General features: G+C 40.3%; 2 protein-coding genes across 2 annotated transcripts in view; both read right to left on the bottom strand.

The window, feature by feature from the left end:
* Positions 1-12697: 12697 nt before the first annotated feature.
* Positions 12698-14618, bottom strand: LOC113228734. The gene is made up of 4 exons (XM_026462097.1): positions 14432-14618; positions 14086-14220; positions 13655-13784; positions 12698-13119 (listed from the first exon to the last, which is right to left on the bottom strand). The coding sequence occupies exons 1-4, from the start codon at positions 14616-14618 to the stop codon at positions 13068-13070; spliced, it is 504 nt and encodes a 167-aa protein (XP_026317882.1). The 3' UTR covers positions 12698-13067.
* Positions 14619-14640: 22 nt separating this feature from the next.
* The window catches only part of LOC113228733 (Down syndrome cell adhesion molecule-like protein Dscam2), a 76846-nt gene continuing 75916 nt past the window's right edge, over positions 14641-15570 (bottom strand). Inside the window, exons 30-32 of the mRNA XM_026462095.1 lie at positions 15158-15451; positions 14931-15066; positions 14641-14848 (exon numbers count right to left, since the gene is read on the bottom strand). Of these exons, the coding sequence (XP_026317880.1) occupies positions 14641-14848; positions 14931-15066; positions 15158-15451 (638 nt within the window). The remainder of the gene's footprint in view (positions 14849-14930; positions 15067-15157; positions 15452-15570) is intronic.

The following is a 15570-nucleotide window of genomic DNA, read 5'->3' as shown; positions in this document are numbered from 1 at the left end:
TTGTTTAGCTGATTATCTAACATGTGAACGACTTGACCAGATGATGTAATAAAGAAAGCTTCAACCTTCTGCCTTTTTTAAATTACTTACAAATACTACAAATATTATTTGTAGTAATTGAATAATTACTAATATATCAATTTAAAAACTAATATTAAAAAACGACAAAGCGTAGAAAAAAATTCGTTGCAAAAATTCCCAAGGAACTCGAGACCGTTGACAAAAAAGGTCTAGCCCTCAATCCATAAATAAGTTCCTGAGAATCGGTGGGACTCAATCAAATGCCCAATATGAACCGGCCCTTACACAGCATCCCACTCACACACACTTCCACACACACACACATTTACACGACACACTAACCCTTGCCAAAGTAGCTGTTGCTGAATTTGATACATCTTTCTTTTATACACGGAAACCAGTTTGCACGTGTACGTTTCCAGCCAAATTAAATTTACAGCTGTCAGAAATTTTAGCTACGTGAAACGACACCTCCTTATACACAGTTCCTTCTCTGTTTGTGCCCAGTAACGCTTCGGGCCAAACGCAAATATATCTTTGCAATGCCTCTATCGTACACTCGTCAGAGCGCATTTGTGTTGGCTTTCCCTGAAAATGGCCGCCCACTAAGTGCGCATGCGTTGAAATGCAAACGTACCTTTTCGCTTTAAAAACACTTCTTGAAGTTCCTCCTTATGAGGAATGGTGTTATTGAATAGCAAATGAAAATTTGCTTTCCCGTCATGGCGCGCTTTTGAAGTTAGTCTTGGGAAAGGTAAAGGATACTCGTGTAAAGTCACATGTACAAATATCTGCATACTTTGGTGTACACATATATCACTCGAAATTACATAGTGTTCTTTTATGTAGGAATATTTAAAGAGATACTTACACAAAATTTGATTTTTTTTTAAATTATTGTAAGCTGAAATTGCTGGATGAAAACCCTATCAGACGGTGTAACTTTTGTAATACAAGTTTTGAAGATATTGTGTTTTTCGCACAATGTAACGTCCCTTCTGTGAAAAGGAACTCCGAATTGTGTTATTAACTTTTATAAAGACAAGTTTTATACGGTATTGCAAACTTCCTTACGGCGAAATGAGGTGAGATTTATTCTGATGCAAATATTTGTATATTTGTATACAATTTTTGTTCAACGAATCAGTTTGGGAGTTATTAACCGGTTAATATTATTAAAATATGGTTCGTGTCCGTAGGCTATGACTCTAGATTCCCTACACGTGACTCCTGGGTAGTGCCAAATGAGCAATTGATTCCTTAAGATCTCAGGTCGTGAGGCTTTACGATAGTCTCACGTAATATCCAAATATTGCCTAGCTTGGTGGCAGAGCCCCTCATAGGACTCGACTGGTTAGCGACCACACTCGCTCGGAGTCTGTCGCAAAGCACCTTTAGGTGTGTTCCGACTGTGCGTGCAGGTACCAGCTCCTCCCTCCCGATTGCCACAGTCTCACCAGTTCTCGGCTCGCATGATCCTGTAACCCTGCTTTGCTGCGCTGAGCGTGCCGCTTTAACGTGGGAGCCAAGGAGACCCGGTGAAATGGCCGCCCGCTGGTACGTAGAGGACCCGAACCCGGGCCTGTCCCAGCCAGGGAGGCTGTCCTATCGCCAGTGATAAAAACGTACGCATTGGTCTTCGAGCCGGACTGGGACCCCGGGGTGTGCATGTATGTTCGGGATGATATCTGCTGTCGCCGTCGTGGCAGTTTCGAAGACAGGGACCTGTCTCTACTCTGGGCGCGTGTTGATTACGGGGGCCACACCTATATCTACGCGTGCCTGTACAGGTCTCATAGCGGAGACCCGGAAACTGATCGATTCCTAAGGTGCATCTAAAAGGGACTCGGCGAAATCCTGCAACAGCTTCCCTCAGTGAAGGTGTTGATTCTCGGCGACTTTAACGCCCACCACATGGAGTGGTTAGGATCAGCACGTACCGATTATAAAGCGAGAGCTGTGCGCGACTTTGCCGCTGCATATCCGCTCACGCGATACATGCAGCCGTAGACGCATACCACACCTAGAGGTGCCGGTGATGATTTTACACCGATTTATCGGATCTCGAAGTTATAACAGGTAAAAAAACCAATATTAATTGCTATTTCGGTAACTACTCTAGCAAACCATAAAGTTTTTAATGCCTGGGTCTGTCATTTAAAAAAAATAAACAACTTCAAAAATAGTCACGACAATCGTGTGTGTTATTGTTTGGGCTGGTGATTTCGGTGTTTATTTATTGAAAACATACCGTAAGTAGCGTTTTTTAAGTTTACCCTGAATATAAATGTTTATAAACTATACTTTAAGGAGTAATTTCATGGTAAACGTTAGAACCACTCAAACGGAATATTATCATATTTATCCAAGAACACCAAACATTTCATTAGTGCTTTTTAAGTGCAGGATTTGCGGTGTATTACTGCATCTTATTTGAGATGTTTTTGTTGGTAGTACGGAGGGTATTTATTTAGCAATGCAAAATAATAATTTTTATTTATAAAAACTTGTATTTAAACTGAATGCTTTTCCAATTTGCGAAACCAAATAGCCGCCATTTTGCGGTAGGAGGAGCGCATTGCGTGAGCGGATATGACCTCACACAGTTAGTCGATGGTCCAACCAGAGTACCGGACATTGAAGGTCATACCCCTGGTTTGCTGGACCTAATGCTGACGTCTCACTCAGACGGCATTCGGGTGTCCCGCTATGCCTGCATGGGAACATCTGATCATCTACTGATCCGTTCTGAGGTGAGTGTTACCCATGCCAGACGCCCCCGACCAGCTGTGAGGAGTCGTGTTTGGCCTTATGTGAGGTCAGCTGATTGGGTGTATTCTACGCCGGCTTCCCATGGAAGCAATTGAGCTTCTCTTCGGACGATCCTGACATCTGCGCAGCATCCATTGTCGAGGCGATACTGTGGGGCATGGAATGCTTTATTCCAAACTCTGCAGTGCGCGTCGGTGGCCGCTCTCAACCTTGGTTTGGTAGGTCTTTTGCTGAAGCTTGAAACGCTAAGTGCATGGCCAACCGGGCTTGGGCTGTTGCGTCAGGCGCCAAGGACCCACAAACTTCCAAATTGAAGCAGAAATTTAACGCTGCCTCCAAGTCCTGCAAAAGGGAAATTACCGCTGCAAAGTTTGCGCATACTTGCAAAATTGGCGAAAAACTAGTTGGCTATCCATCGGGCAGCCGTGCCTTCTGGTCCCTCGCCAAGGCTGTTCAGGGAAACTTTTGTCGAATCTCACTACCACCATTGCGCAAGCCTGATGGTTCACTGGCTCATTCCGCTAAAGACAAAGCTGATCTCCTATACTCTCTTTTTGCATCGAAGTCAACTCTTGACGACGAGAGTAACTCACCGCCTACTATCCCGCAATGTAAGTACACAATGGCCGAAATTCGTTTCACGCTAAATGCGGTACGGCGTGCTCTTTTTGCCCTCGACGTCATGAAGTCCAGTGGGCCCGATGGCGTTCCCGCTATTGTGCTCAGGACGTGCGCTCCCGAGTTGGCTCCGGTCTTAACGCGCCTCTTCTCGTTTTCGTACCACTCAGGTAAAGTCCCATCTTCATGGAAGATAGCCTGCGTTCACCCCATACCCAAAAAGGGTGACAGTACAGACCCGTCCAACTATCGACCTATAGCGATAACCTCTTTGCTCTCCAAGGTAATGGAGCGCGTGATAAACAACCATCCGGTCGGATTCGAACCGACGTCTTCTTGCATACCGTGCCAGACGCTATGCCAACTAAGCCACGGAACGAACCAACGGACCTCACGAATTTTTGTATGTGCTTGCGTCGTGTCTTTGTACTTGGTCTTTCAACGACTTTTTAGTCGTAGCGCCATCTATGAGAAATCTATTACAGATTTATCACCCAGTTAGTACCTTTACATCCGACCGGATCGAAGGATTTTTTTCTGAGTGTTCGATCTTTGTATTAATAATTATCTTACGGACTTCCAAAACGGCTGTGCACTTGGATCGCCAGCTTCCTGTCTGATCGGAGTATAAAAGTCGCTGTCGACGGATTGTGCTCGGACACCATGCTCATCAACGCGTTCCGCAAGGATCTGTGCTATCACCAACCCTGTTCGTCCTGCATATTAATCATATGTTATCAACTAGTACCTTTCATTGCTATGAGGATGACAGTACCGGTGATGCTTATTATACAGATCGCACAAATATGCCCCACCAGTAAGTGGAAGAAAACAGACTGCAACTTGTGTCCAAAATCGAGACTCTTTGGAGCAGATCTCAGAATGGGGAATCTAGTACAATTTAAGGCCGACAGAGCGCTGCGCTATATGTACTCACCCGCCACGAGCACTGCCACAACGACGAAGAGAGAATTGAGACCCGCGATAGTGAAGAAGAAGGCGAACGCCGTGTACACTGCCACGGACACCGAACAAACGGACCGCTGCCCGAACTGCGGCCAACCCCATGCGCTACACATGTACCCAACCTACAAAGCACTCAGTGTTGATCAGCGCTGGAACATGGTGCGAGAGAAAAGACTGTGCTTCCGATGCGAATTTTGTTAGGCGAAGCCGTGCGGCTTCACGAGGAACCGAGCCAACCCGTTACGCCGCCTGCAGCGACCCCGTCAAACGCGCCGAAGCGCCACGAGACCGTGCTGGCATTGGGCATGATACCACCGAAAGGGAAGGAAGTGCTGCACAAAGTGATTTCAGTCACTGTAACGGGACCATCGGGAAGTGTGGAGAGAGTAGGTTTCAAGTTTAATGGCTTACAAAATATAAAGTACCAAAATTGCGACATGGCGAAATTAAATGTAATATTTCTGACTTTTTCGCGCAAAGTCTTATCGGTTAGAAAGCGTCAATTGACGTGCGACTTTAAATACATTGTGAAAAGTGATGTAAAACCTGTCATAAAAGTAATGCGCTCGCTAACTTTTACATATTTATGTATAAAATATAAACTTAATAAAAATACAGTTATCGATTTTCGGTTTTAAATATTTATAGAAAGCCTAAATATACAAAATAACTCACAGAACAAACCATTTCAAAGAAGTTCTAGGCTTCGTCAAGCTAATTTCAACTTAGATTTACTTTTAAAAAAGAAAAGAAATTTTTCTCGGCTACTTCATAGTTATTCTTTAAAAATAAAAATGGCGATAAGAATATAAAGCTTTTTTGAAAACACTGTTAGGGCATTTTGTCTATAGCTTTATTTAAAAACTTTAGAATGCGAAAAGATTATTTTTACTTGCTTAATGTAGTTGATCTTATATAAGATCATATGAATAGAATATGTTCACTCTTAAGAAGCTTTTGTGATTATCTACAAAACGCGATGTTTCTAAGCGATTTTTTCTTTTGACAGTATTACAAAACCTTTATAACACTACAACTTTTATTTATTATAAATAGTGAGCGTATTATGCAATAAAAAACTTTTCAAAACACTAGGTCAAAAAAAACAATTGATAAAATCCAATTTGTCGCAAAAAAACCTTATTATGTATAATTATATGGAATGTGTTATATATGACTAGAAAGGTGGATGAATTCCCTATCATATACATATAAGGAATATTTTATGACATACCTAACTTATGTTGGAAGAAATTTTCATTACAAAATTGAGGTTATTTCTTCACATTAACCACGTTTCACACAATGATTTCACTGTATTCTATTGACAAACGGCACAATACACATACACAACATTGAAGTACAGTAGTTTACGCGCTCATTTCAATTGTTTTTATCACTTATTTGTCAACAAACAAATGCCATCCATGCCCGGCCCGAGCGCGAATTACGACTATTGTATCCACCGTTGCCAATTTGTGGGGAATTTCCCAAATTGTGGGGAGTATCAACTAGATTGGGAATTTTGTGGGGATTGGCGCTATGTGAGGAAAATGTGGGGATTCTAACATTTTGTCATTTTGTTTAATCTGTCAATTGCTGATGCATCGCTAGTTTGATCGTTACTGTTAAAAACACTGTGATGGACTGTAGCGACGTGTTTTTCATCAACATCGCACATCCCTCGTATTATTAACAAGCAGCTTAAATAGAATTATTATTAGAGCACTTGGTTCTGAATTGAAAAATTACCAGTCCGTGCGTGTTGAGTTCGCGATTCTTTCTCCAGCTTAGGCCGGTCCCCGGTATGAAGCAAAACGAAATCAGCTATTGATAAACCGAGCAGTTGGTACTTCCACATCACAACTTACCACTCGTCAACTTTAAATATTAAATATAGGTCGAAACTCATTGATTATTTCTAACGTTAACATAGTGTCACCAAATGCACAACAAATAATTAATTTACTTAATTTTGTAAAAGAAAGAAAAATGTTTTTTTGTTCAGACTGATTACAGATTAATGTTGAATCTAATTAATTTTATAATTAATAGAACTACCTCCGTGGCCGAATGGTTACCACGGTCCCAGGTTCGATTCCCGGGTCGGGAGAAATATTTGTATGGCCTAGATTTTTTCCCTCGTGAGTTTGGGTGTATCTTGTAGTTGTCTACGTGTGTGCCCATCACACCCGCGACACAGGGTTTCTCTAGTGCGGGGCTATGTTGAGTGTGTACGTTATTATTATTGTTATTAAAATAAATAAACGATTTTTATAATTAGTTTTATTTTTTACATTCTGTTTACATTCACAGTAAACGTAATAGATTATTGCATTTTGAGTTTCTTAATTCTTTATTATATTTTTAAGCGATGTACTTCTAATAAATAATGAAAACACTGAAACGTGGGTAATTTGTGGGGAATATGAACTTTGCTCTCCCCAAATTTGGGGATTTTAACCGTGATTTTTAGGGATTTTGAACAATTGGCATTGGCAACGCTGATTGTATCGAATGATGTGAATTAATATCCAAGGTTCACCACCTCCACCAGATCTTTTAATATTCTTTACTTTATCTATTTTGCATGAACTCCTACAACGTCCAATATATTAAAAACCCTAATTGTACAAACACTTCAGAATGTCTATAAATTAAATATATCTAGAATAAACTTAAGAACACTAGTTTTCAGAGTATTCATAGACTTTACTGGATGTGTATAGAACAATTTTACTAAAAATAATCAGGTGTTCTACAGATGAACTTAAAATAAGGACTATAAGAGTAAATCTTAAGAGAGATTACACTTAATTAAGTTATTTGGTATTAAGAAGTGTTAAAATTTTGACTTGAGTGAAATAACTCTATAAGGACAATTTCTTTCTTCTAAAACCATTTATAGAGAACTATTATCTAAATCAATACCATATTAACACTATTTATAGATATAACAGTTTTAAAGCGAATAAAGTGTGCTCCTTGGGCACAGGGTATCCTAGGTTAGACTCCAGCTTTTACAGACAACACATGTTTTGGTTTACAACATAATGTTGTATAGTATTAGTTATGTGCGAAGGAAATAAACTATTATTATTATTTCTTTTTATGCATTTTATTATATTATTTTACTATTAATAAAATCCATATGTTAATATAAATAATAACTTCTGAGTATGTACCCACTTTAGTATTATTTTAAAATAAGATAGGAGGAGTTAAGGTAAGCTTGGGTTGACATGTAATGTTTGTTTCGTTTAAACTGAGCGACAAAAATAAGAAGGATGTGCACATCGGAACGAAATGCGTGCATTGAAATATTAGATATAAATGTCTAGTAGCCAGCCACACAGACACAAGGCTTAGTATTCATTTATTAGTAGGATACGTAAGTGACACACAACTACACATGTTTGCGCGCATGAAATCGCGGGAATAAGCAGAAATATTATTGTATATCATCATAGTTTGTTGTAATATGAGTTAAATATTTTGGAATAGGCTTTATAAAACTGTTTGATTTGATGAATATATCGCCATATCGGATATTAATATTGGAATGTTTACTAATACAAATATTTAGCCAATGACGACTGAGCAAAATGATGCTTCATACGTCCAAAAGGGACGAGATGAACACGTGATTGTACTCAGGCAGACGAACGTTCTGCTTTTGGCTCTGCCGTAATCAGGTAATGGAGTTACAGATAGATTGGAACACGAACGATTTCCTCTTAGTAAGCTTTCCAGTTCTCACACTAGAACGTTATGAAGGTACGAATTGCTGTTTGAGCAAGTATTTACAAAGTGCTTGCAACTATATGAGATTTGTCTGCGAGCTACTGTCTGCACTGTTGGTGTAAATTGACATTATTTGTTACCAACGACTTACAGTCTGTATTGTATACTTGTATAAATATATAGGTTTAATATAACCACTTCATATTTTTAAATGGCGTATTCACATCCACAACTGTGTGTGCGACTTGAAGAGGCTTTATGGCGTAAAGTTGGTTCGGTTGCGAGCCTCCCACGTGTTTACCGCCACCGCTCCTTACTCTACTTTCGTTACGTTCCTATTTTATGAAAATTGAATTGGTTTCCAACTCCTTCCGAGAATTATCTATTGTTTAAAGAGTCGTTCGTTTGCTCATGGTATAAGAACAGATAAGGACAGACAATGATGGCAAAATAATTGTGAACTTTGAGGCTTATTATCAAGTTGATAATAATAATGTTTTCGATTAGGCATTTGTGTAAGTACAAGTGCCTATACAACATTGAATATGGGTATACACATTTTTAGACTTACCAGGGAATCTGCCTTATGATTTCAGGTGTAATTTGATTGCCAATAAACAAATAAATATAATTATATGCCAGAAGCCGAAAGAGGCACCCTGATGGCATGACCTACCGCCTCTCAAACAGAGGCAGTGAGTTGGAATCCAGGTTCACACCACTGAGTCTCTAGGAGTCTACGTGCAAAATTTAATTTACAATTTTCCTTGACCTTTTCAGTGAAGGGTTATCATTCCATCATGATAAAACCTACACGGCGAAGAAGGTTAACAACCCTTTGAAAACGTGTGAAGTTGTGAAGTCCCCAACCCGCATAATCCGCCGACACACGGCGTGGCAGATTGTGGTCTAAATTCTCGCCTGAGAACGTTATGATCACGCTCTAAAAATATTTTATTTAGATACAAAAACACAGTATAACAGGTATTCATAAATTGGAACCACTAGCAGAAATATCGTATTTTGAAAGGAAAATGTTCACACTTGATTATTTTAATACTGTTTGTAAAAACAAGGCTGGACGCTTAAACAAGACTTCTTCATAAATAAATTAAAGAGAGGAGTTTCCTTTATCATCATCATCATCATGCAGCCATACGACGCCCACTGCTGGGCATAGGCCTCCCCCAACGATCTCCACGACGATCGGTCCTGCGCTGCCCGCATTCGTCGGCTTCCCGCTACCTTTACCAGATCGTCGGTCCACCTGGTGGGAGGGCCTGCCCACTGAGCGTCGTCCGGTGCGCGGTCGCCTTTGAAGAACCTTTCCGCCCCAACGGCCCTCGGTTCTCCTAGCTATGTGCCCCGCCCACTGCCACTTCAGCTGAGCAATTCTTCGAGCTACGAGTATGTCGATTACCTTAGTTCTCCTACGGATTTTCTTATTTCTGATTCTATCACGTAGGGAAATACCGAGCATCGCTCTCTCCATTACCCGCTGAGTGACCTTGAGCCTTCTTTTGAGGCCTATAGTGAGGGACCACGTCTCTGATTCATATGTGATCACTGGCAACACAAACTGGTCAAAACCTTCGTCTTGAGACACTGAGGTAATTTGAATGCAAAGATTTTTTTCCAGTTCTTTTATCAGGAAATCCGGAATTCGGAAAAGTAGTTCTATTGCATTTTCTACTGCAATTTTTTACATGGCACCATTAGAATTACTTTAAAATCCAACTTCGGCTTCCTAGGTCAGTAGTCTGTCCTACTATATAGTAAAACCATTTTCGGAAATCCAGAATTCGAAAAAATAATTAAGTAATATTTGGTGGCTTTAACAACTCTATGTCGCTCTATGTGACTTTGTCTACACATGTATCTATATATGTGGAACACCTTTTTCCGACCTACGGTAATGACTTAATACGGAAATGTAATTTTAGAGGAACAGACAAATAGATTAACAAAAAATAATGTACGTACCACGAGTAGAATGTACGCCATATAATGCTGGTTCTAAATATAAAAAAACAATGTTTTCAGTTTCCCAAATGAAACTTCTCGAACTTCGTCACTTTATGATAGGTGCGTTATGATCGTATCAATGATGTCGCAATATCGCAGTGTTGCTCATTTTTAACCGACTTCAAAAAAAGGAGGAGGTTCTCAATTCGACTGTTTGTTTTTTTTGTATGTATGTTACGCGATAACTCCGGCGAGAACTTGATATTTGTGAACCGATTTTGATAATTCTTTTTTTGTTGGGAAGAAGGTTTCTCTATGTGGACTCATTTAAATTTGAAGAAAATATTCCACCTCTAAGGGTGGCAAACTAAACGATGAATGACTTTTGATGTCGGGTTTTTTAGTACTCCGTACTGAGTTTGCTCAATGTGCCCACAGCACATGTTACGAGTATGACGAGGATGTACAACGGAGATTGTCGGCAATTTACGTTGAAACCAATAATAAGGGAATGCAATCTCCTCCGAAAGCATTTCCACGAGATGCACTTGCGCCGACAGAATCGTAAACATCGGGCGTCTGACGAGGTCGTTTGTGCCTACAAGCGACGACAAGTTGACTGTGCGCCGAGCACATGCACATTTTATGAGCCATACCACGGGTATTGTCAGCTTTTATGAGCTAGGCTAATTCACCGAGCTAGCGTTTGCTAAAAAACTACCAAATCAGCTCGAGTAATCTTCTCTTTACATGTATCATGAATGAAATACTATTGCTTATCTTGTAATAATAAAGAATGGATAGAGTTCCTGTTCTACGGCGTAGCATTTCTCTATGTTTTGGCGTAGCATGTCTCTACGATTTGGCGTAGCAAATGTACAATGTTTGAAGCAAGTTACCAAAGTGAAGTCCTTGTATAATTTATTTTTATTTTTTGTTACAGTTAGTTTACATATATTTATACATATATTATTTTTAATTTTCTTTTCCCCGATTCACAGATAAAATTTAATGTTTAAAACTTACGTTAATAAAATAACAACTATGAATACCGAAAGAGGAGAAATTAAACAAGACTGTAAGAACTTGATAATTTTATATTCAACTGTTCAGGTAACATAATATGTACAGTAAACGTAGGCAGTGACAATGAACATAAGAACGATTGACACGCGACAGTACAACATTCGTTGAACTTTATTTACACAGAAATCACAGGGTTATTCATTTACCACATGTAACTTAAATTACGGTACTTACCATAAATAAACTACTGATAAAACATATACCATGTGTCTATAACGTCGACAACAAACCTCGAGAAGCTTGAATTTCATTGTTATTTTACTTTTAAACTAAATTTATTCTTCCAATTTGTGACGATCCGTGTGACTTTAAAAACAATTTTAGGAATTTATGTTTACGAAACTTATGCCACGACTCTTATTAGGTTTAACGCCTTGATGGTGCCCCTCTTGAATTGGCACCTCTATTTCATAGACAACCTGTTTTACAGAAAAAATACGAAATGCAACGTTTAATGTACCCGTTTTTATGTTATACTCGCATTGGTATAAGGTTTCATAATTTATTCATACTTGCTTTAACAAAAAAGACAGAATGTGTGGTTTTACATTGACAGAGGAAGATACTGTATCATCGAGGTGTTGTATTGTTTGACAAATTGTATATATGTATGTCCTTTATATCAAAATTGGGTTTCGTTTTTAAAAGTCAATCAATGAAGTTTATAATTATCTGTACTGTTTTTATTAGTCTGTATTTTTTAAGACCACGTTACTAAAAATGGGTGGAACGGCACGTATAATAATATGTTCTATTCATATCGAGTTCTTAGGTTTTCGCGATTGTTACACATAGGAAATGAAACTATTTTTCCGGATTTAAATCCGGATTTAAGTATATTTGTTTTTTCAAACAAAAGGACCTGGGAAGGACCCGAAACGTCGGTTTGTTTGAAAAAACAAATATACGCGATTTAAATCCGGAAAAATAGTTTCATTTCCTATGTTCTATTCAGTTTTTCATGTACAACTTTTAGATATCAATGCAGCAATCAAAGGTTTGTTTTTCGATTAATATTTCTTAATTTTAAAGAAAACCGAGGTTGAGACCGTTCTTTATTGGACCAATTTTATTTGGTCGTTTACACTAAGCAACGTAATCAGCAAAACAAAAGTAAGCGAAACCATCAATCAGCCCGTTGCCCTGTCAACTATATATGGCGGGACGGCGGCGTCATAAAAATTCTCAAATTAATATCTATATTTAACCGACTTCAAGAAAAAAGGAGGAGGTTCTCGATTCGACGGTATGTTCTTTTCTTTCTTTTGTGTGTTTATTACGCGATAACTCCGCCATTTGTTAACCAATTTTGATAATTCTTTTTTTTTTGTTGGTAAGAGGTTGGTGAGGGCACCTCAGTATTAGTCTCATTGAAATTTGAAGTAAAATATTGCACTTCTATGGGTGAACCGGGGATGAATAATAAAATTAATAATAATAAAAGTACCGGTTTCGCGCACTTTCCGGTAACTGATTTCAATAAAACTTGGCAAATAGATGTAATTCCACGAACCTTTGAAGTTGGGTTTTTTTAGTACACTGTAGTGAGATTATTATGCACATGACGTATTTATATAAAGTTACAAGCACAAAAAACAGTAGTTTGTTGATGAACGTGAATTACTTTCTGAGGACACATTTGAACACGAATACCAAGTTTTGAAACGAGTTAAAAAAATCAGTATCAAATAAAAAATATTATTAACAACTTCGCTTTCCACCAACAATTTACCAAATAGGCCTTGAATTTTAAATCCAAAGTACAAAACGCATAAAAACTATGTACAATTTGTTTCATTTAATTTAGCTATTTGATTCAAAACGTAGATTTACATTTAACAATTTGTTTGATATAATTCTCCTAGAGTTGCTTTCAGCAGTCTTTATTGTCATGTTCACACGTGTATTGTGAAATCTCGCCTCTCCTGCTCTTGTCGTTGTTGGTACCTGCAAATAATATAAAGCACTGCATTTTATAAACCGACTTCAAGAAAAGGAGGACGTTCTCGATTCGATTGCATGTTTTTTTATGTATGCTACGCGATAACTCCGGCGATAATTTGTGAACTGATTGATGATTCTTTTTTTGTTGGAAAGACAGTACCTCAGTAGTGGTCCCGTTTAAATTTGAAGAAAATATTCCACCGCTAAGGGTGGCCAACTAAGGGTGGGATGAATGAGTTTTGAGATCGGTTTTTTTAGTACCCTGTACTGACATTATTGCTCACATATTTATCAACAGAAAAAGATTTATGTAACAGGTAGCGACATCTTTCGAAATGTTTCCGAAATTGCCTCCTCATGATTACGTAAAAGCGTCATCTAAGTAGCTTTTACGGTTTCTTTCTTTAGGGTTGCGCTGGAACATAATTTCGAAGCGGTGTCACAAATCTCCAATAGATGGCAGTAGTAGGATATTTGTTCACTGGTAGAACCTCGCACCGTTTGAGGGGGTGACGGGCATATTGCCTGCACGACAGACCTCGAACTGGTGGGCGTGTGGTGTCGCCTGGGGCGACGGCGCTTGTCGTGTACGCGCTCGTGCCGCACTTGCACGCTGCGCGCGTCGCCCGATTCCGCGCTGGAGTCCGTCACGGCGCGGAACACCTCCTCTGCGAACAACGCGTTTCGGTGGCAGCAACTATACTTATTTCACGACGTGAAATGTCGTTAAAACTAGACAAAAATAAACAGGTACGTGCCATTCTAAAAATTTGGAGTTTAGCGTAATGAAACACTTTCGTAACGTAAACATTATACGCGCGATTTCTTGCCTTTCTTCGATAGTAATGATAACACGATTAAATCAGAAGGGTACAAAACACGAGCTCTCTTAACGTCTAACTTTCTTTTTCTCGGTCAAAAGACGGCAACGTGCCAATAAATATTTTTACTCTATACAAATATAATTACCCTTAGAAGGCGCGACGGGCATGCGGTAGGATGCGCTGCTGGAATTGCACTCCGCGCACGGCGAACCGCTCGACTCGGAATCCGATTCAGAGGGACGCACCATCAACGTCATCGCGCGCGACAGCGTATACTCGTCTGAAAACGAGACGTCTTCCGTTGACAAAGAACGGGCGTCTATAATCCGACAGTCCTTCGCAATTCACGCATAGGTGCCTTGTAGGATCTAGGAGGAATGCACTTGTAGGATCGTGAGCGACTCGAATTCCGAGAACACCCGCCGTGAAAACGGGAAACGCAACAATCGCCAAGAGAAACGACGAAAGGAACCACCGGGAGCGTACGATACCCGAGTTGGCGGGCGAGCGATGCTTGTGCGAGCGCAGCCGCTGCGGCGGCGCCGCGCCCAGCGCCAGCGCCTCGGCGCGGCCGAAGGTGCGCAGCGTGCCCGCCGCCAGCGGCTCCTCCGCGCGCTCGGCGCCCGCGCCCGCGCCGGCCGCCATGCTGAACGTGGCGTACGGGCTGATCTCGTACATCTCTGCGGCCCGGGCGGATCGGTCAACCGGAGCCGGGCTTTTGGCGAGCCCTGCGCACTCGGGCGGCACTACTACCTTGCTGCTCCTTCTTTCCGTTTGGATGTTTGATTGGCGAAGAGGTGTACACTTGTTGGCAGTTGCGTCGGTTGTCTCGCTTCTCCACCGACTTCTCCTCGTCCTCTGATATGTCTCCTTGTTCGTAGCCCTTCCTCAGGCAAAAAATCGACGGACTGTAATTTCGAGGTAGGATGTAAGGGTAGGAGCGAAGCTTAAACTAAAGTTAAAACGTTGGCTATTTTTATAAATTACTACCTTCTTCTCCACGCCAACCAGGCCAACAGCAGCAAGGTGGCTACTAACGCGCATCCGGCGGCCGCCAGCACGACTGTCGTATGCTCTGAACTAGTTTCGCCATCTGGTGGGAATTGTGCCGGCGCCGGTATGCGTTCTAAAAATGAACTTGATTGTATTTTTCTATATTTCGTGTTATTGAATTTATATCCCATACGTTCCTCGGTTTTTCAACAAAAATAAATTACCTCCATCTTCCGTCAAAGTGGAGAAATAATAGTTCCCAGGCGTGATCCCAGCAGCACTTGTGGCTATAATTTTTAACTGGTACCATGTAGCCGGTGTCAGTTCGCATAGCGTCATAGCTTCAGCAGCGGCCGCTGCGGGGACTGTCTGCGAGCGCCAAGCCCCATCTTCAATATTTCTTAAAGAAATGTGAAATTGCGTCAAAGGGCAGCCATTACTGTCCCATGTGAGCAGATTCAGACGTACGCATGTGCTGTTTGCGGAAATCAGGTCTTTTTCTGGCGCCGGTTTTGATCCTGTAAAAGCATGAATAAATGATATCCTTATATCTTATATCTTAAACATATCTTATACAAATTATACATTAAAATATAATATATATCTTAAAATATATCTTATACATTATATGTTATGT

This window comes from Hyposmocoma kahamanoa, unplaced genomic scaffold, assembly GCF_003589595.1.
Source record: "Hyposmocoma kahamanoa isolate Upper Pololo Valley unplaced genomic scaffold, ASM358959v1 239, whole genome shotgun sequence".
Taxonomy (NCBI): domain Eukaryota; kingdom Metazoa; phylum Arthropoda; class Insecta; order Lepidoptera; family Cosmopterigidae; genus Hyposmocoma; species Hyposmocoma kahamanoa.
Note: the sequence above shows the minus strand (reverse complement) of the source record. Positions and strands in the feature narration are given on the sequence as shown.

Bases quoted from the DNA above. Each gene is read 5' to 3' on its own strand.
- LOC113228734 (XM_026462097.1), bottom strand. From the start codon at position 14,618: ATGTACGAGATCAGCCCGTACGCCACGTTCAGCATGGCGGCCGGCGCG. The intron at 14,221-14,431 runs GTATCGTACGCT...TCTCGTTTTCAG, and splicing joins TCGCTCGCCCGCCAACTCGG to ACGAGTATACGCTGTCGCGC. The intron at 13,120-13,654 runs GTCTGTCGTGCA...TATTATTTGCAG, and splicing joins CACACGCCCACCAGTTCGAG to GTACCAACAACGACAAGAGC.